Source organism: Monodon monoceros, unplaced genomic scaffold, assembly GCF_005190385.1.
Source record: "Monodon monoceros isolate NGI ecotype Baffin Bay Population unplaced genomic scaffold, NGI_Narwhal_1 Super_Scaffold_10, whole genome shotgun sequence".
Taxonomy (NCBI): domain Eukaryota; kingdom Metazoa; phylum Chordata; class Mammalia; order Artiodactyla; family Monodontidae; genus Monodon; species Monodon monoceros.
The window spans coordinates 12393108-12414384 of record NW_021703766.1 but is presented as its reverse complement, the minus strand read 5'-3'; the positions used below and the strand labels follow the sequence as shown (position 1 = coordinate 12414384).

The following is a 21277-nucleotide window of genomic DNA, read 5'->3' as shown; positions in this document are numbered from 1 at the left end:
GGTTTTGGTATCAGGGTGATGGTGGCCTTGTAGAATGACCTTGGGAGTGTTCCTTCCTCTGCAGTTTTTTGGAAGAGTTTCAGAAGGATAGATGTTAACTCTTAATGTTTGATAGAATTTGCCTGTGCAGCCATCTAGTTCTGAACTTTTGTTTACTGGAATTTTTTAAATCACACTTTCAATTTCAGTACTTGTGATTGGTTTTTGTATTTCTTCCTGGTTTTGTATTTCTTCCTGGTTCAGTCTTGAAGGTTGTACCTTTCTAAGAGTTTGTCCATTTCTTCTAGGTTGTCCATTTTATTGGCGTATAGTTGCTTGCAATAGTCTCGTACGAGCCTTTGTATTTTTGTGGCGTCTGTTGTAACTTTTTCATTTCTAATTCCATTGATTTGAGCATTCTCCCTTTTTTTTCTTGATGAATCTGGCTAAAGGTTTATCAATTTTGTTTACCTTTTCAGAGAAACAGCTTTTAGTTTCATTGATCTTTTCTTTAATTTTCTTTGTCTCTATTGCATTTATTTTGCTCTTATCTTTATGATTTCTTCTGCTAATTCTGTGTTTTGTTTGTTGTTTTTTCTCTAGTTGCTTTAGGTGTAAGGTTAGGTTGTTTTTGTGAGATTTCTCTTGTTTCTTGAGGTGAGAATGCTTTGCTATAAACTTCCTTCTTAGAACTGCTTTTGTTTTGTCCCATAGGTTTTGGATTGTCATGCTTTTGTCTTAATTTGTCTCTGGGTTTTTCTTGATTTCCTCTTTGATTTCTTCAGTGATGCATTTGTTGTTTAGTAGCATATTGTTTAGCCTCCACGTGTTTGTGTTTTTTACAGTTTTTTTCTTGTAGTTGATTTCTAATCTTATAGTGTTGTGTTCAGAAAAGATGTTTGATAAGATTTCAATTTTCTTAAACTTACTGAGGCTCGCTTTGCCTCCAGCATGTGATCTATCCTGGAGAATGTTCCACAAGCACTTGAGAAGAAAGTGTATTCTGCTACTTTTAGATGGAATGCTCTATAAATATCAATAAGTCAGTGTGGTCTAATGTGTCATTTAAGGTCTGTGTTTCCTTATGGATTTTGTCTGGATGATCTGTCCATTGATGTAAGTGGGGTGTTTTAAGTTCTTCACTATTACTGTGTTACTGTCGATTTCTCCTTTTATGGCTGTTAGTAATTTGCTGTATATATTGAGGTGCTTCTAGGTTGGATGCATATGTGTTTGCAATTGTTATATCTTCTTTTTGGATTGATCTCTTGATCATTATGTACGTCCTTCTTTGTCTCTTGTAACATTCTTTATTTTAAAGTCTAGTTTGTCTGATATAAGTATTGCTACTCCAGCTTTCTTTTGATTTCCATTTGCATGGAATACCTTTTTTGCATCCCCTCACTTATAGTCTGTATGTGTCTCTGCATCTGAAGTGGGTCTCTTGTAGACAGCATATATATGTGTCTTGTTTTTGTAGCTATTCAGCCAGTCTGTGTCTTTTGGTTGGAGCGTTTAATTCATTTAAATTTAAGATAATTACTGATATGTATGTCCTTATTGCCTTTTTGTTGTTTTGGGGTTGTTTTCTTAGGTCTTTTTTCTTCTCTTCCTCTTTTGTGCTCTTCTCTTGTGATTTGGTGACTATTTTTAGTGTTGTGTTTGGATTCTTTTTTGTGTGTATATCTATTGTAGATTTTTGGTTTGTGGGTACAAAAGATTTTGATGTATCAGTCTATATGTATACAAAATTGTTTTTAAGTTGCTGATCTTTTAATTTCAAGTATATTCCCAATACGCTACATTTATACTCCTAACTGTTGCTGGTTTTGATAGCATATTTTTGTGTGGATGATTTCCTACCTTTATGTTTGCCTTTACTTGTGAGCTTTGCCATTTGTAATTTTCTGGTTTCTAGGTGTGGGTTTTTCTTTCCCACCTAGAGAAGTTCCTTTAGCATTTGTTGTGAAGACCTTTTGGTGGTGCTGAATTCTCTTAGCTTTTGCCTGCTGTAAAGCTTTCAATTTCTCCATTGAATCTGAATGAGATCCTTACTGGGTATAGTATTTCTGGTTGTAGGTTTTTCCCTTTCATCACTTTAAATGTATCATGCCACTCCCTTCTGGGCTGCAGAGTTTCAGCTGGAAAATCAGCTGATAACTTTATGGGGATTCCCTTGTATGTAATTTGTTACTTTTCCCTTGTTGCTTTTAATATTTTCTCTTTGCCTTCAATTTTTGCCAGTTCGATTAGTATGTGTCTTGGCATGTTCCGCCTTGGGTTTATCCTGCCTGGGACTCTCTGTGCTTCCTAGACTTGGGTGAATGCTTCCTCTCCCATGTAAGGGAAGTTTTCAGCTATTATTTCAAATACTTTCTAGGCCCTTTCTCTCCTCTCCTTCTGGAACCCCTATAATGTGAATGTTGGTGCAGTTAATGTTGTCCCTAGATGTGTCTTAAACTGTTGTCAGGTTTTTTTCATTTTTTTCTTTATTGTGTTCCATGACAGTGATTTCCACCATTCTGTCTTCCAGGTTACTTATCTGTTCTTCTGCCTCATTTATTCTGCTATTGATTCCTTCTAGTGTGTTTTTCATTTCTCTTATTGTATTGTTCATCTCTGTTTTTTAAATTTTCTAGCTTTTTGTTAAGCATTTCTTGTATCTTTTCAGTCTGTGTCTCAATTCTCTTTCCCATATCTTGGATCATCTTTACTATCATTACCCTGAATTCTTTTTCAGGTAGATTGCCTGTCTCCACTTCACTTAGTTGTTCTTTTTTATCTTGTTCCTTCTTCTGGAACATATTTCTCTGCCATCTTGTTTTCTTTAACTTTCTATTTTTGCATTGCACAGCCTGCAGGATTATAGCTCCTCTTGTTTATGATGTCTGCCCCCTGGTGGATGAGGCTGGTCTAAGAGGCTTGTGCAAGCTTCCTGTTGGGAGAGTCTGATGCCTTCCCACTGGTGGGTGGGGCTGGGTCTTATCTATCTGGTGGGCAGGGCCATGTCAAGGGGCATGTCTATAGGCGGCTGTGGGTTTAGAAAACTTTAAGCAGCCTGACTGCTGATGGATGGGGCTGTGTTCCCACCCTGTTGGTTGGTTGTCCTGTGGTGTCCCAGCACTGGAGCCTTTGGGCTGTCTGGTGGGGCCAGGTCTTGGTGTCAAAATGTTGGCCTCCAAGACAGCTCACGCCAATGAATACTCCTCAGTTTCTCCACCACCAGTGTCCTGGTCCTTGCAGTGAGCCACAGCTGCCCCCCACCTCCCCAGGAGACTCTCCAAGACCAGCAAGTAGGTCTCTGAGGCTCTTATGAAGTCACTGCTTTTTCCCCAGGTCCTGGTGTGCACACGAAACCTTGTGTGTGCCCTCCAAGAGTGATATTTCTGCTTCCCCCAGTCCTGTGTATTTCCAGCAATCAAGCCCCACTGGCCTTCAAAGCCAGATGCTCTCAGGGCTCCTCCTCCCAATCCAGACCCCCAGACCGGGGACCCTGTCATGGGACTCAGAACTCTCACTCCTGTGGGAGAATCTTTGTGAATATATTTTCCAATTTGTGGGTCGCCCACCTGGCAGCTATGGGATTTGATTGTATCAGGAATGCACCCCCCCTACTGTCTCGTTGCAGCTTCTTCTTTGTCTTTGGAAGTAGAATATCTTTTTTGGTAGGTTCCAGTCCTTTTTTGTCAGTGGTTGTTCAGCAGTTAGTTGTGATTTTGGTGTTTCCGTGAAAGGAGGTGAGGTCAGGTCCTTCTACTCCACCATCTTGTCCAGGCATCCCTGCCTCTAGAGTCACAGGCTGTATATCTACCTTTTTATGATTAGCGTTTTCATGGTATATCTTTTCCATTTTTTTTGCTTCAACCTATTTGTGTTCTTATATTTATAGTGTGTTTCTTACCTCTAAGTAACATATAGTTGGGTCATAGTTTTTATCCAGCCTGACCGTCTTTTAATTGACTTATTATTTTGTCTGTAATTAAGTTCATTATACAGTTGGATTTAAGTCTGTCATCTTGCTGTTTGTTTTTCATCTGTCCTATATGTGTCTTTTTTCCTTTTTTTTTTTTTTTTTTTTAAGAAAATGGTTTCTCTAGGGGTTACAGTTTCTATACTGTAGTAATCACCTCAAGTTAGGATTATACCACCTCACTACAATCCAAGAGCAGAAATCAGTATACTGCAGTGAATTCTTAAAGCTTTTGTTTATCTGTGTATGCCTTTATTTTGAAAAGTATTTTCCCTGGGCATAGAATTCTAGGGTTAATTTTTGTTTCAGTACTTTAAACATGAATTCCATTTCTGTCTCACATGTGTGGTTTCCATTAAGAAATAATTCTTCTTTTTTATTGTTCTTCCCTAAAGGAAGTGCGTCTTTTTTTTTCTTCTTTCTTTTGGCCACGCTGTGCAGCATGCAGGATGTTAGTTCCCTGGCCAGGGATCGAACCTGCACCCCCCTGCAGTGGAAGCACAGAGTCTCAACCACTGGACTGCCAGGGAAGTCCCCCTCTGGCTTCTTTTAAGATATTCTTTCTCAGACACTCAGCAGTTTGAATGTGATGTATTTAGGTATAATTTTCTTTGTATTTATTCTGCTTGGGCTTTACTGAGTTTCTTAGATTTGTGGTCATTGCCTTTTATCAAATTTGGAATATTCTCAGCTATTATTTCTTCAAATATTGTTTCTGTCCCATTCTTTTTTCCTCTTCTTCTGGGACTACACATTATCCTTTTTTGTTTTTCCTTTTAGCATTTTAAGGAATGGTGCATTAGACTTTTTTGGCCATGCTTCACATCTTGTTAATGCTTTGTCTTTCCCCCCATTTTTTTCTCTTCTGCTTCAGTTTGAATATCTTCTATTTACCTGTCTTCAAATTCACAATTCTTATCTTCTGCTGGGTCTAGTCTACTCTTAAGACTATACAGTGAGTTTTTAATTTCAGTTAAAAACTACATTTTGCAGTTCTACAATGTCCATTTGCTTTCTTTTTGTAGATTCCAGTTTTTTGTTGAAATATTTCCATATTTTCACTGCATTGTTTATCTTTTTTCTATATTAACATATTACTGTACAATCTGAACTCTTTTTACGCTAACTCTAATACATGAATTACCGTTATGTCTGTTCTTGACTATTTCTTGGTTTTTTGTCTTTTAATTGCTTTTTGATTTTTTTGCATGTCTAGTAATTTTTGTGTGTTGGACATGTTGTATGGTGCATAATTCCCTCTAAAGAATGTAAAGTTTTATTCTGCCAATAACTTAACTATCTGGTGGAACAAAACTGCTATACTCTGCTAGTTCTCCTGGAGGCTTGCCTTCCACCTGCACATGTTAGGAGCCAGCCAAAGATCTGAGGTGAATTTTTTTTTTTTCTTTTGCGGTACGCGGGCCTCTCATTGTTGTGGCCTCTTCCGTTGCAGAGCACAGGCTCCGGATGCGCAGGCTCTGCGGCCATGGCTCACGAGCCCTGCCGCTCCGCGACATGTGGGATCTTCCCGGACCGGGGCACAAACCCGTATCCCCTGCATCGGCAGGCGGACTTTCAACCACTGCGCCACCAGGGAAGCCCTGAGGTGAATTTTTATGCAGAATTTTAGAGCCCCTTCTCTATGGCTTCCTATCTCCATTACTCTGCCCCCAAATCCCAGTTGTTTTGCAGACCCAAATCCAATTTTTATTTATTCCGTGTAGCAATACTGTCACTTTCTGCTTGATTTCTGTTTCTCTGTGCCATAGTCTAGAAAATATCTTTAGGGACATTTTGCTGGATATAAAACTCAAGATTGATCATTTTTGCCTTTCAGCACTTTTATCATTGGTGTGAATGTTTAGTTCCCTTCATGCTCACCCATCTTTTCAATAATTGTAGCCCTGCAGTGGTTGCTTTCCAGTACCTGCAAACTGTTTTATTTATTTGCCCAGCTTTTGTTGTTTTCTTCTTTCAGAATTTTGAAGTCATTGCTTTTTGGTGTTGTATTTCAACAAGTACAAAGTCCTGTCTATTTATCAGAATGTGACCTGTTCAGTTCTCTCCTGAAACTTACAGGCTTTTCTCCTTTTTCCCAGGGTTCTAAATTTTTCTGATTTCTCTTCCTGTTTGCCTAGTAATTCATAAAATATTTTTATTTTTCTTTCTTTTTATTATTTTTTATTTTTTCTTACCATTTTCTTTGGGTTGAGCTCCAAGGAAGTTTGTCACTTACCTGTGTTTGGTTTGATTCTGTTAAGTATGAAAATGCACAGAAATACAGATAAAAGCATATTAGGTTGAGCTATATGAAATTGCCATTTTTGTATGTCCAAATAGTTGAATGTCATCACTTGCAATACAGTTCAGTCTAATAACTATCAACCAGTTACACCATCCAGTAGTCAATATTTATCATCTTGGCTTATTTGCCTCCACACATAATATGTTTTTTCCTGTTTGTTACACAATTCATACATGAATTCTGTCTCTTACTCTCTCTCACTATATCATGGTTCTGCCCTCCTAGCATGCTGTCACTGCTGGTATTAGGTCACCTCATTCAATGCTAAAATCTTTTTGACTATTAAAGCCAGTCTCCTCGCTTTAGAGGTAGCCAGTTCTCTTTTCTGATATTTTTATATTCATTAAGTAGAATTTGAGGATCATGGTATACACATATTTTTAGAATTTTGTTTTAACTAATTAGTGATGTTCCTGGGCTAGCCGTTACAATGCCTTTTATTTTCAAGCTTTGTGTTATTTAAGTTTGTCTCTTATAAAAAGTATGTTTTGGTTTTTGTTTTTAAACTTCTCTGAAGGTCTTAATCTTTTATGAAATGTTTTCAAATCTCAGTGTCCCTAGATCAAGTTTTATTGGAACACAGCCATGTCCATTTGTTTACATATTGTCTGTGCCTGCTTTTGTGGTAAAACAGCCAACTTGATTAGTTGTAGTTGAGGCTACATACTGTCTACAAAACCTAAAATATTTACTAATTGGCCCTGTATAGAAAATATTTGCCAGCTCACATTCTAGTATTATGAGCGCTTTGAGGGTATTCTGTTACTTTCTGGCTTCCAGTGTTTGTATTGAAACAACAGAAAACAATGTATTTTTTTTCTTCTGAGATTGTTAGTTTTTTTATGATGTGCCTAAATGTGGTTTTCTTTATATTTATTCCTGGGGTTAGAGGTATTCTATAGTCTGATGTGAGCTCTTCCAGAAAGTTCTCAGCCATTATCTCTTCAAATATGTTTCTGTTGCATCTTGCTTCTCTTACTGGGGCTCCAGTTGCAAGTATATTAGACCTTTACTTTGTGCCACGTATCTCTTAGGCATTTGTTTTCCATCCTTTGTTCTTTTTCTATTTCAGTCTGGATATTTCTCACTGACCTATCATCAGGTTTACTAATCATCTCTTCAGTTGAATCTAACCTGCTGTTAAATCCAATTATATATATTTTCTAAGATTTTTTTTTTCTACTCAGTTTTACGGCTCTGCTGTTCCTTTCTTTTGTGAAAGGTTATTTAGCCCATGACTTATGCCTCTGTGATGATGAGTCACATTGTGTCTCTACTTACATTGTACTGACAATGTAGTGATGATTTTACTTATACTTACTCCATGAATAGAGTGACCATATCCTGGATGCTGAAGAGCTAAATTACCACTAATAAGACCAATACCAAAATGCAAATAAATTGTCAAGAACAAGTTCAGCCAGAATTGATCTGGGAATCAGTTGTATTCCCAATTGTTATTATTGTTTGTAATGTAGATTACAAACAATAAAAAGCATTTTTAATGAAGAGACAAGCATACTAGGGCATGCATGACATCTCAGGAAAATAAGTCACATTTTAGGATTTACCAGGTATTACCAAATTTTTTTGTATAATCTGAGTACAGTTCAGATGCTATATTATTTTAGCTAGCTACTTAGGATGTTGCTATAAAAATTGTGTGGCATGGCTCTTCAGGAAGCAAGAAAATAGTGGGAGAAAAATTTGAATACTGAGCACCATTCAGTTAGCATTGTTTTTTGTTTTTTATAAATTTATTTATTTATTTTTGGCTGTGTTGGGTCTTTGTTGCTACACGCAGGCTTTCTCTAGTTGCGGTGAGCGGGGGCTGCTCTTTGTTGTGGTATGCAGGCTTCTCATTGCGGTGGCTTCTCTTGTTGCAGACCACAGGCTCTAGGCACGTGGGCTTCAGTAGTTGTGACACGCGGGCTCAGTATTTGTGGCTCATGGGCTCTAGAGCGCAGGCTCAGTAGTTATGGTACTCAGGCTTAGTTGCTCCACAGCATGTGGGATCTTCCCAGACCAGGGCTCAAACCTGTGTCCTCTGCACTGGCAGGTGGATTCTTAACCACTGTGCCAACAGGGAAGTCCCCAATTAGAATTCTTTTTGTTTTATTTTATTTTATTTGAGTCCCTAACTTGTACTCATGTATTTTGTGCTAACAGAAATACAGAGATACAATTTCTGGTCTAAAAAATCATAACATCTAATGGGGAGAGTAAAAGAAATAGGGCACATTTTTTTAAAAAGGAAAGAAAAAAGAAAGCAGAGTGAAATATATGCCACAAGAGACATACAAATAAAGTACTCCAGGTTTAAAAGAGAGTAGGGACTCAAATTATGGAAGATCACATCTAAGTGATCTGTGATGTGACCTAAGCGGGAGGATCTGTGCATAGAGAGGGGAGTCAGGGGAGAGAGGGATGGAAGAGGACTTTGAATGGTGTTGAATGCTAGGCAGTCATAGTTTATTTCAAGACATGATGGATGATGTTTCTAATCAAGGTAATTGTATGAGTAGAGCTATACTTTAGAAAAATCACGTTAGCTTTATAATGTGGAGTAGATGAGAATGAGAGGAGACAGGAAATAAGAGTTAGGAAGCTTTTGTAATAGCTGGGGTGGCAGTGGAAAGAGGAAGCAAAGATAAGACTTGAGGGGTTCTATAGCTTGCCTATAAGGGTGAAGGGTGGTCTTGGGTCTTGTGTCCTTAGTACTTAATTTAGTCCCTGGGAAATTTCCTAGTGTTCCTATTTTTAAAGCTATAATTTCAGAAGTGATCTGAAAGTGGGAATAAATATTTACTACTGGGAAAATCTTGACTCCATGATTGTTGACCTCAATATCATTGATCTCAGGCATAGATGACCCACCACTGGCATTCTCTGCTCCCATGCTATGTGGCTAAAGATTCCTATAAGATGTCATAAAATAATACTATTGGGTTACCTGAAAATTTGTGCAATATAACTAGGTCATTTGTAGTGCTCAGACCTTTATCTCATTTTTTTCTTACTTTCTGTGACTTTTCCTGAGGCTACGAGTTATGAGTGGGAGATGGTGGGAAGTCACTGGGGTATGCATTTTAAAGATGGTGACAAGCGTAATGTAGATTTTGGAGGTATTTGGAAAAAGGAGCGGTTAAGGAACTGGAGGTCATAACTGAAGAGGACAGTTACATGGATTCAGTAGACAGGGAATGTGAATAGGTTAAAGAGGATTCTTGTACTCAGAAGTAAATTCGTAGGTGAAGATTTTAGACGTTTAACAGTTTGAAATGTCGAGGTCTGCTCTGGGTGTCAAATACACTAAATACACCTCTACTCGTGGCCATAGGATTTGTGCTCCGAACACCAAATTGATTCCACATCAAAACTGCATCTGTCATTGACAAAAGTAATTCTTTGAGGACAGTCATGTTTGACATCCCTTTTAGTCCTATACTATCAGAATTGTGTTTTATCTCTAATTTTTGGAGGTTTTTTGTTTGTATAGAGTATGGAAAACAGCATTGTGAGAAAAAATACATAATATTTTCATATTTGATGGTAGGGTCATTTCTAAATCATTGTAACTTGAGCCAAAATGATGTGCCACAGGTTTATTAACCCTTGTTGGTCTGGCAGCGATGCAAAAGTTCTTATTATACTTATCCTGTGGCCAAGTGAATGTAGATGATTTTTGAAAGTTATCAAATGGTCTTCTATTTTTTTCCTTATAACTCTTCTTGGTTTTTATTACAGTCTTGGTTTTCTAGCTCATGACTCTTCATATTTATATGCTTCAGCATGTCTTTTGTTCCATGTGGATTGTTTACTGTAGTGAAAAGTGTCATATATACATTCAGACCAAGAAATAAAAATTAGCCAGCATTCTTGAAACCCTTGTGAAATCTTCCCTCTGTAGCTGGAATTAGTTCCTTTTCATTGCTTTATAGTACTGATTGTTTTAATGTACCACGAGAAATTAATCTATTGATGAATGTTTGTTTTTCCAGTTTAGGGCTCTTATGTAAACTGCTGCTGTGGATATTTTTTTATTAAAAGTAATAGACTTAACTTTTAATTATTTTTTATTGAGGTATAATTGACATAACATTTTTAGTTTCAGTTGTACATTATTTGATATTTGTGTGTACTGTGAAGTGATCACCACAATAAGTCTAGTTAACATCCATCACCACCAGTTATAATTTTTTTTATGATAAGAACTTTCAAGATCTGTTAGCAACTTTCAGATCTGCAATACAGTATTATTAACTACAGTCCTCATACTGTACATTACATGACTGACTTTGTAACTGAAAGTTTGTACCTTATGGCCCCTTTCATGCATTTCTCCTACCTCCACTCTCTAGCCTCTGGCAACCACCAATCTGTTCTCTGTATCTATGTGCTTGTTTTTCTTTTTTTTAGATTCTACATAGATTGAGATCATACGGTTTTTGTCTTTCTCCGTCTGACTTATTTCATATAGCATAATTCCCTCAAGGTCCATCCATGTTGTTGCAAATAGCAAGACTCCCTTCTTTTTTATGGCTGAATATTCCATCCGTGGATACTTAGGTTGTTTCCATATGTGACTTCTGTAAATAATGCTGAAATGAACATGAGGATAGTCATCCTTTAGTATCCTAGGGGCGTTGGTTCCAGGGCCCCCCATGGATACCAAAATATGCAGATACTCAAGTCCCTTACATAAAAGGCATAGTATTTGCATATAACCCATATACATCCTCCCTTATACTTTAAATTATCTCTAGATTACTTAAAGTACCTGGTACAATGTAAGTGATGTGTAAATAGCTGTAAATGTCTTTTTTTATAATAGCCTTTCTTACAGGTGTGGTGATATTATTTCATTGTGGTTTTGATTTGTATTTCCCTGGTAATTAGTGATTTTGAACACCTCCTGTACCTGTTGGCCATTTGTATGTCTTCTTGGGAAAAATGTCTATTTATCTCCTCTGCCTTTCTTTTTTTTTTTTTTTTTTTTTTTGCAGTACGCGGGCCTCTCACTGTTGTGGCCTTTCCCATTGCGGAGCACAGGCTCCGGACGCGCAGGCTCGGCCATGGCTCTCGGGCCCAGCCGCTCCGCGGCATGTGGGATCTTCCCGGCCCGGGGCACAAACCCCTGTCCCCTGCATCGGCAGGCAGACTCTCAACCACTGCGCCACCAGGGAAGCCCTCCTCTGCCCATTTTTTAATTGGATTGGGTTTTATTTTTTTCTTTGCTATATATTAACCCCTTAGCAGATACATGATTTGCAAATATTTTCTCCCATTTGGTAGGTTTTGCCTTTTCATTATGTTGTTTCCTTTGCTGTGCAAAAGCTTTTTAGTTTGATGTAGTCTCACTTGTTTGTTTTTGCTTTTCTACCCTTTTTATGGCTTGGATATGGTAGAGCGATCTTTATTTATGCCTGATATTTTATCTTATAATTGGAATTTCATCTTCTGCCTTTAAATATTCAAAGCTTTAATTAACCCTTTAATATTGTCTAGTTTGAGACCACAAAAATAATACCTATATGAGCATCATCACTAACTGGTAACATTAACTACTGCATAATAATGTTTATGTAACTGTCTTCATATGTACATTTTCAGAGGAGAAACGGTGTCTTAGTAATCTTAAATACCTGCTTAATATGACAGCACCAGAGATATAGGGGAAGCTGAATAAATGCTTTAACTATTTATAAAAATATTTTTTGGAGACACGACAAAACAGTTGGTATCACATGTAAGTTTTTTTAAATGAATGATTCTTTTACAACATGGTAAGAGTAAGTTTTCATATGTCCTTCCTGCATCACCAAATGCTGATCATTTCAGAATGAATAGCAATATGCCATTTCAGGGATCAGTGTCATTTACGGATGTGACTGTGGACTTCACCCAGGAGGAATGGGAGCAACTGGACCCCTCCCAGAGGATCCTCTACATGGACGTGATGCTGGAGAATTACAGCAACTTACTATCAGTGGGTAAGGACAGCTTTCAGGTGTAGTTCTTAGTTCAATGTTGCCTAGTAGTGTTTAGGTCCTTTCTCAGAAGTTACCAAAAATTATAAGATTCTGAATTGCTAAATGGTTTTGGTGTCAAGCTTCATGTATTTAAGCTGAGAGAGAGTGCAGACTCTGAAGTTCTACCTTCTTTATTTTCAGGCTTTCTGAAGTCCAAGCAGTTAGGAGCTGTGTTCCATTATCAAGTGCTCTGATATTATCAAACCAGATTTTCATGTTGGATCAGTGAGAAGAGTTATGGATACCAGAGTTAGAATTTCCAGTTCACAACTTTCTAGGGAAGATGTGGAAGGTCGGAAGGAGAATCAGATAGAAGCCAGTGGAAGTAATATCCTAGAGATTATGAATGGGTTGGTATCTTTGAAATATTTTTTAGGAATCTATTTTTCAATTCCCTAAACCTTTAGAGGTAGCTGAGAACAGATGACTTGTGCACCTCATATCCTGAGTCATACCTCCAGATATCAGTCTCTTGCTGCTTAACGTTTTTCCTGTTTAATTTCTATAGCTATTCACCTCTCACACTCAAGCCTTGATTCTTGCCTAACATGTTTTAAACCTTTGTTCTGTGATTAGTTCCTCTTTCATTAGTATTCTCACTTAGCCTGAATGGTGACTTCTATATTTTAGGTCATGGGAATTGGTTTAGTAGCCTCAAGGAAAATACAAACTTTTCAGTACAAGAGTGACACAAATGGCAGCAGGATCACAAGAGTCAGGAATAACCAGTAATACAGAGATCAGAGTAAAGGTTCTTAAAGCATAGCTTGAGGCCGGGTAAATTTGATCCTTAAGATTCCTTCAAATAAAAGCAGGGACGAGAATGGTTTGAGGAAGAAATTAAACACATGAAAAGGAGAAATACAGGATACAGTGATGGAAACACTTTCTCTCTCCAACAACTTCGATAGAAAAAGTGGTGCAACCCGCAGTAGCAGTGAGCAATTCTGTCAACAATATCTTAGGTCCATTTTATATTTCCTACAGAATCTATGAATTTCTGGATTTTGCCTTCCACTTGGGAAAGTCCTACTTGGGAGATTTGGAGCTCTGCATAGGGTTCTCTCTGCAAACCTGTGAGAAAGGTTGCCTTTAGGACGTTATTGGTGCAGATGAAAGGAGGAGAGAAAAGGGGAAGGAGCCTCGAGCATGTAGGTGAGGTGGCCATCCGACCACAGTAATTCAGAGTCTCAGTGTTGGCTGCTCAACTTAGATCTGCCTGGGTTTTTTCCCTTAACATCTCCTTATTTTCTTGGTCTGTACCAACTGGTGTCCTTGAGGACACCAAATAGCCTTTGTCTCTGGAATTGCCAGCCTTCTTACATCATTTGTTTTTATTTATTTCCCTTCACCCACTTTTAAGGCCGTTTTGTAATCTGGCAGTGCTATTTGTGCCCATTTTGCCACAGGCTTTGTCTTTTTCTTTCAGAGTTTAAGAGCTAGGAGCACTTGGAACTGGGGACTTTTTTATACTGGAAGACTGGGTCCCAAACTAAAGAGGTAGCCCTACAATGGAACATTTGTGGAGTCTTCACATTCCATAACATTGTGGTGAAAGGGCTGACAGAGTATTTCATGTGCTCTTTCCTAGAGGTATGGAAAGCTGATGACCAGATGGAGAGGGACCACAGAAACCCAGATGAGCAGGCAAGGCCATTTATAATCTTTAAGAACCAAACCCCAATTGAAGAAAGAGATAATCTCTTTGGAAAAACATTTAATCTTAGCACAGACTTTGTTTCTTTAAGACAAGTACCCTATAAATATGACTTATATGAAAAAACTTTGAGATATAATTCAGACTTACTTACTAGTGATAGAAGCTATATAAGAAAGAAAGACGACGACTGTAATGGATTTGGAAAAGCACTCCTCTATCTGAAGCAAGAGAAAACCCATACTGGAGTGGAATACTCCGAATATAATAGAAGTGGAAAAGCCTTCAGCCATAAAGAAGGCATTTTTAAACACCAGAAAATCAGAAATTTGGTGCAACCTTTTATCTGTAATTATTGTGACAAGGCATTCTCATTTAAATCACTCCTTATTAGTCATAAGAGAATACATACTGGAGAAAAACCTTATGAATGTAACGTGTGTAAGAAAACCTTCTCCCATAAGGCAAACCTCATTAAACATCAGAGAATTCATACTGGGGAGAAACCCTTTGAATGTCTTGAATGTGGAAAAGCTTTCACCCACCAGTCAAACCTCATTGTACACCAGCGAGCACATATGGAGAAGAAGCCCTACGAATGCAGTGAATGTGGCAAGACCTTTGCCCAGAAATTTGAACTTACTACACACCAGAGAATTCATACCGGAGAACGACCCTATGAGTGTAACGAATGCGCCAAAACCTTCTTCAAGAAATCAAACCTCATTATACACCAGAAAATTCACACAGGGGAGAAACGCTATGAGTGCAGTGAATGTGGAAAATCCTTTATCCAGAACTCACAACTCATTATACATATGAGAACTCATACCGGAGAAAAACCCTATGAATGTACTGAATGCGGCAAAACATTCAGCCAGAGGTCAACTCTTAGATTACATTTGCGAATCCACACAGGAGAGAAACCATATGAATGTTCTGAATGTGGGAAGGCCTTCAGCAGGAAGTCCCGACTCAGTGTCCATCAGAGGGTTCATACTGGGGATAAACCCTGAGACTGCAGCCAGGTTGTACTGTGAGAACCCTTCCAATAGGGAGAAACCTTGCAAAGGTGCTGAAGGAACATGGGAACTCATACTGAGATACAATCTGTCAACTCAAAGTGTGTAAAAATGAGGTCCCCTAAGAACAATATTGTACTGATAGGTATATGATACCCAACTAAAGAATACATATCAGAATATATCCAATTGTAAATAGAAGTACTTGGCTGTATTACAGTGAGTTTTTTAAAATCTTGAATAATTCATTCAATAATGAAATATTCTGGGCAGCAGGCAGCATAAAGGAGCTAGAGACAGTACCCTAGGAATTCAGTGGTTATGTGCGAGAATATGCCACAAAAAAAAACTATATTTTAGATCTGCACATGTGAATTTAACAGACACTAAGAGTTTGGAATTCTTGTCTTGATAATCAAATTAGGACACATCAAACATGATTTTCCATACTGAACATGTGTTTTTCAGTACCTTTACAATCCTGTCTGCATTCCAAATGAAACACATAACAGATTTCCGTAGCATGTAGCATATGTTTTCTCCTCCTCCTTGCTGGCATATATAAGTTGGTATGACCATTGTTATTGAGCTGCCTCTTCAGTCAACAGAAGACAATGTTGTTGAAGTTTTAACCTTTTGGGTTTGCTGAAGATTTCCTAGAAGTATTATTGACATAAATATGCAAGTGTGAGATAATTAAGAGAGACTGAAGAGAGTGAAAGGCAGCAGATGTGGGTTCTATCACTCAGTGTGCACCACGGAATAAATGGGCTGTGTAAAGAATAGCCACACCCATCATGCTCTTGTTATTTTCCACTGGGATATTTACATACAAATGCAAATGCATGTCTTTTACCAAAATATTGTATAACCCAGAAACTACATGTATTTTTGGGTGTTTCGCTATTTCTCTTAATATTTTATAAATTGTCTTGCAAAAAATAGAATGCATATGTAGTTCAAGTGTTACGTTTCAGAGACTTTAGAGGAAAAATAATTTAAGAAACTGTCAATAAATGTCTTATATTGCTTTTTAAATTTTCCATGTGCTTAGTCCACTTTAGAAATAAATTTTTGCAGAATTCTGTTTAAAGGAGGCATTTCTTCCATGAATTTCACTATCATCAACCAAAAGCATTCCCTTTGGAACCTGACTTAGTGTAAGTTACAACTTTGCTTTAAAGGCTCACAAACACTTCATAAAGTAGACTTTAGTGATCTCCCCATATATTGATTATTAACCTTAAAAAAATTCTTATTTTTGCATAACTCAAAGATTCCATTTTAGGCTTGATTTCAAATTCACCAGTTCCTGTCCTTATCCATCACAAATCATGCATTAGAATTGTAAATGGCCACTGTAACTGGCCTTTTTTTCTTTTGTTTTTGAAGATTATTGATGTGCTATGACTGTATATCAATGTGAATGATTTTTCTGAACAAATTTATCAGAATATCCGTAGTTCAGTAAGTCTTTGTCTTTCTAAATTGTCATCTTATCTATAGTAATGGCAAGGAAGCAAGGGAAGAGGTTAACTTCCTACACTGCTGTTAGAAATACAAATTGTGACAACCTCCTTGGAAATAATTGACTGTCTTCTAACGTTAAGAACACACATGCAGTTGGCTCTTGAACAGCACCAGTTTAACATGCACAGGTCTGCTTATACACGGATTGTTTTCAGTAAATGCTACAGTCCTACACAATCCATGGTTGGTTGAATCTGTAGATGCAGAACCTTGGATACGGAGGACTGACGTTATACTTGGGTTTTCGACTACACTGAAGATCCGTGCCTTTAACCCCTATGTTATTCAAGGGCCAACTGCACTCTTCAACCCAGCAGACTCACTTCTGGGAATCCATCACTAAGAAAAACAATAACGTGCCAGTACCTAATACCATGTGTTTATCAATGTAGATTGTATTTTTTGGTAAGGACAAAAAAGGAAACAATGTGAATGACCATCAGTAAGGGAATGATTGAATAAACTGTGGTAAAGATATACCACAGCTGGACAGTATTCCATGGGAAAGAGCGTTTAGGGGCAAATGCCACCAAGACAGATGGGGGGAGGGGGGAGAGAAAAAGTGTGTGTGCGTGCCTGTGTGTGTGTGTGTGTGTGTGTGTACACCAAATTTTGTAAAATAAAAATCTAAAAATGTTGTGTTTATGTGTATTTGTATACGATTTTATGGGCCTGGAGAATAGAATTCTCCAAAGTCAAAAATATAATTAACATTAATTTCAATGGAAAATTTTTCATGCATTCCTTAGCCTCTAACATTTGTTTATTCTGGAATACCAACATAACCCATTTAAGTGGACACAGTTAACTAACATGAGTTAACATAGCATGACATAAAGCAGTTCCCTTACTCTGTACGGTGGCCGGCTGCTGTGTTCTGCTCCAGCTTTCATGGCTGTGTTGTAGTCTTGAGCCTGGGTTCTCAACTAAAATACATATTTGACATTCCTTGTTGACATGATGGAACCTTTAATACAAAAAAAAAAAAAAGACTAGTAAACACCATTGTAAAGCAATTATACCCCAATAAAGATGTTAAAAAAAAATACATAATTTTGACAGAGGCATAGAAATTAAAAAAAAAAAGACTAGTAAAGACAGAAAAACCAATGAAAAAATGCAGGGAATGCCAAGGTTATCATTACTCTAAATTAGCAAATAACAAATGCTTTGAGAAAATTCAGCATAAACACCTTTACAATTAAACAAATGACCGTAGGGGTGACTGTCCTTTCATGAGCTGTTTGCTCCCAAGGCCTTAGAAATCCAGATCAGAACTCATAATTTTTTTTTTTAAAGTGCCTTGTAATCCTCATATACAGAAGTGGTCTTAGAGGAGGAGACTCCTGAAGACGAGTTCTTATAGCCTGGACATATGACTTTATTTCATCAACCTTACAGCAAGCTAGAAGGCAAGTTGTCATTTCACTGGTGAGGTGCAGGCCAAGAGGCGGGACGGTTTGCACAACAAATTCTACCTGTCTGACTCCAAAACCCATGCCCACTGTACTTGACCCCGTGACGTCTTCACTCCACTGATTTTTTTTTTTAATTCATTTTTGGCTGTGTTGGGTCTTCGTTGCTGCACATGGGCTTTCTCTAGTTGCTGCGAGCGGGGGCTACTCTTTGTTGCGGTGTACGGGCTTCTCATTGCAGTGGCTTCTCTTGTTGCGGAGCATGGGCTCTAGGTGCGCAGGCTCAGTGGTTGTGGCTCACAGGCTTAGTTGCTCCGCAGCATGTGGGATCTTCCCGGCCCAGGGCTTGAATCCATGTCCCCTGCATTGGCAGGTGGATTCTTAACCACTGCGCCACCAGGGAAGTCCCCACTCCACTGATTTTAATTAGACATTTTCTTTCCATTTCCATAGATATCTTTTTCATAACTAGAGTGCTTAAGTATTTTAACTTTTCCACATTGTTTTATGCTCTATAAATCTAAAGTTGGGAACATCTTCTTGGTATAAAGCCAGTGTGGCTAAATGGAATTGGTGTCACTCTACTGTTGCTAAGTCTCAGGACTAGTCAAATGGGGCATAAGGTGACAGCACCATAGGCAGGAGGCACAAAGCTCGCAAAGACGTGGAAATGTGAGACACTGGGTCCTCCTCAGGAGGTGGGGGCTTTGTGGGGTGCTGCTGGAGGTTTAGTCCCAGCCACCCCTGCTGTCTCCCCTGTCACATTCACTACTCTCGCCCACAGTCCATCTTCATCTCTTCAGCTGAGTGACTTACATAGAGCCCTGTGCCATCCCCAGGCCGTGTGTGGCTCAACCCCTTACCTGATTGTCACAGCAAATCCTGCTGGCCAAAGTACAGTGGACTCTTGGGACCTGGTCTCCACTCGACAGTCTTGTGACTTCATCCGGTCTGTTCTCTGGTGTCTGGAGAAGGAAACTCCCATAGCTCATCCTGCTGAGCACAGTCAGGGAACCATGGCTGGGATCCCTCTGCTTTATTTTCCAGACCTCAGCTGGATGTTAGTGACCGTCTTCTCCTCAGGTCTTAGCTCTCCTCCTGCCCCCAGAGAGAGGCTGCCCTTCTGCCTCAGACACGCACATTGAATCATTTCATGTGTGACACATGTTTTAGTAATGTAGAACCCACCTTACTCGGTAGTATAAGGACTGTCAGAATGTTAAACAAAATGCAGCTAACAAGCCAAAACATATAAAAATATTAGGGACTCGTGTGAAAGAACCCAGAGATGGGTACTGAAGAACCTAAGGGAGCATAAAACCCCATGAGACATCTGGACCATGGCTACTGACACCAATCGTGGCAGCAGATGAGGAGACGCTCATTCATTCCAAAAAGACACTGTAAGCACCAACAAGGGAGCAGGCACTGTGGGCTCCTGGTGAACAAGATTATACTGTGACAGAGGGCTCCAGCCCTTGGGGCATTTACATATAAGCAGCGCATCCCAGGAGCAGACAGACAACCCAGGCAGAGGATAGGTTCCCCGAAGCTGGAAATGCAGGTATGGGCTGGACCTGTCCCTGTGAGAAAAATGAGAAGCCATAGGAGGGTCTTAAATAAGAAGTAGCATCCTCTGCTTTGTAAAAAGTGAATGAGCCTGATACTAACGGGGAGGAGAATTTGGGTAGAGCTGCCCAGAAGCAGAAACCCCCTCTCAGGAAGAGACGCCTGAGAGGTGGCGTTCTGCCAATTCATAGCTCCCGTCTGACTGCTTTCAACAGAACTCCTTCAGAGAGTAAGCAGTGTTTCCTCCTGTTACTGACTGTTGGCCATTAGTGAGAAACCATCTTGCAAGGATCCAGGTTCACTTCCTTCCGCCTTCCTAGATCTGTTCCTAGTGTCTTCTGGTGTTTTCCCTATTCCTCCTGCCTCCAGCCTATCCAGACCCCTGAGGATTACCTATGCCCACCTCAGAACTGTGGAATTCCATGCCCTGAAAAACATTTACAGTAGTTCATGCAGGTTGTTTGGGGGTGGAGCTGACATTCGCACTTTTCCTTTGTCTGGTTGATGCTGAAGGTGGGAGGAGGAAGTTATTCTGTGTCCCTGCAGGTCGCTGAGGCCATTACTGAAAGTGAGAAAACTTGGGGCAGCAGGTGGGGCTTGATACCTCTTAGGGAGATGAAGAGACACCAGGGCTGAGCAGAGACTGCCCCCTGAGATACGGGAAGTCCTGTCATGCGGGAAGTATGCACTTGAAGATAGCAGGAGGCCTGTGGGACTGTGGCCTCAAGATTATTTTGCTCAAAGCAACAGACGGTGTAATGTTGAAAACAAGCCCGGCTTTGTCTGTGATGAGGACCTACGGGTGGGCCTGGCTCTGATCAGCTGATTTGGCTCTTCTGGGTACAAGAGCAGCCTGAGGGGTAGGCACCGGACGGCTGAGCCTGAGTAAGGAAGAGGCAGCTGCGGGTTGCCCTGCTGAGATAAAAACTGTCATCGACGGAGCAGGCCACCTAGAGGAGCGGGTGGAAGAACGTGACCTCAAGGGGGTCAAGCTGGTGGGGATGTCAGTATGGCTCCCCTGTGGCCTCAGGAGGTCAAACAACAACAATAGCAGCTGCCAGCAGACCAGTAGTGGTAGTGGTAATAATAATGAGACAGGCTGGGACCTGGGACCCTTGGCTGCAGTGCTTACACCTGGACAAACGTCTCCTGGAGCAACAATACAGAGAAATTATCAGGGACTAAAAACCCTGTGCTCGCACAGTTGGGGCAAATCATGGACAACAAGATACAAAAAGACAAAACCAAACCCAACTGCCACTTCTGAAGAGCTGGGAGCAAAAACAGGGTGTCGGGAGCAAAAGCAGGGTCCTGCGCATGCCCCCTGCACTCACCACCACCAGAGTGGGGGGCAGACCAGCTAAGCCACCCCTCCAGTGTGAGCCCTGGACACACCCCTACCCTCACCTCATATAAAGAACCAGCTCGCCCCCCCCCTTTATGGAGCGAGAAGGGGAACCTGTTACTTGTTCTCGCTCCCTCCTGCTGCAGCAGGGGCCCCAGTAAAGCCTTGCCTGAATTTCTTGTCTGGCCCCTATTGATTGGGGAAGGCCAAGAACCCTGTTCTGTATCAGACTTAGTGGCACCCAACGTGGGGCACTTGTCCCACGTTGTTCCAGGGAGAGGATCTGGGCACCTCCAGGACCACCGAATGCAGCTTCCCTGTGGGTGGCAAGTGGCCACCTGAACCTCTTGTGTCAGCATCACCACATTTGCTAAGTCTGCCTTCCTGGCCCCTGGGGGCCTCAGTACCCTCATTCAGGCAACGCTTTCCTCTCCCCTTTGTCCCTTTCCCTCT

The 21277-nt window shown here is 39.9% G+C and overlaps 1 protein-coding gene and 1 long non-coding RNA gene across 5 annotated transcripts in view; one reads left to right on the top strand and one right to left on the bottom strand.

Moving 5' to 3' along the window:
- Nucleotides 1–15127, top strand: part of ZFP1 (ZFP1 zinc finger protein) — a 36367-nt gene extending 21240 nt beyond the window's left edge. For 2 of the 4 annotated variants that reach the window (XM_029206018.1, XM_029206028.1), the window contains exons 3-4: nucleotides 12121–12247; nucleotides 13878–15127. In XM_029206018.1, coding sequence (XP_029061851.1) covers nucleotides 12121–12247; nucleotides 13878–14959 — 1209 coding nt within the window. In that variant the 3' untranslated portion in view covers nucleotides 14960–15127. Of the gene's footprint in view, nucleotides 1–11511; nucleotides 12637–13877 lie in introns of those variants that run through there. The other 2 variants (XM_029206008.1, XM_029206038.1) reach the window with 2 other exon arrangements.
- A 352-nt stretch (nucleotides 15128–15479) lies between these two features.
- The window catches only part of LOC114885783, a 49287-nt gene continuing 43489 nt past the window's right edge, over nucleotides 15480–21277 (bottom strand). Inside the window, exons 2-4 of the long non-coding RNA XR_003791183.1 lie at nucleotides 18774–18875; nucleotides 17347–17462; nucleotides 15480–15621 (exon numbers count right to left, since the gene is read on the bottom strand). This is a non-coding gene — a long non-coding RNA (uncharacterized LOC114885783). The remainder of the gene's footprint in view (nucleotides 15622–17346; nucleotides 17463–18773; nucleotides 18876–21277) is intronic.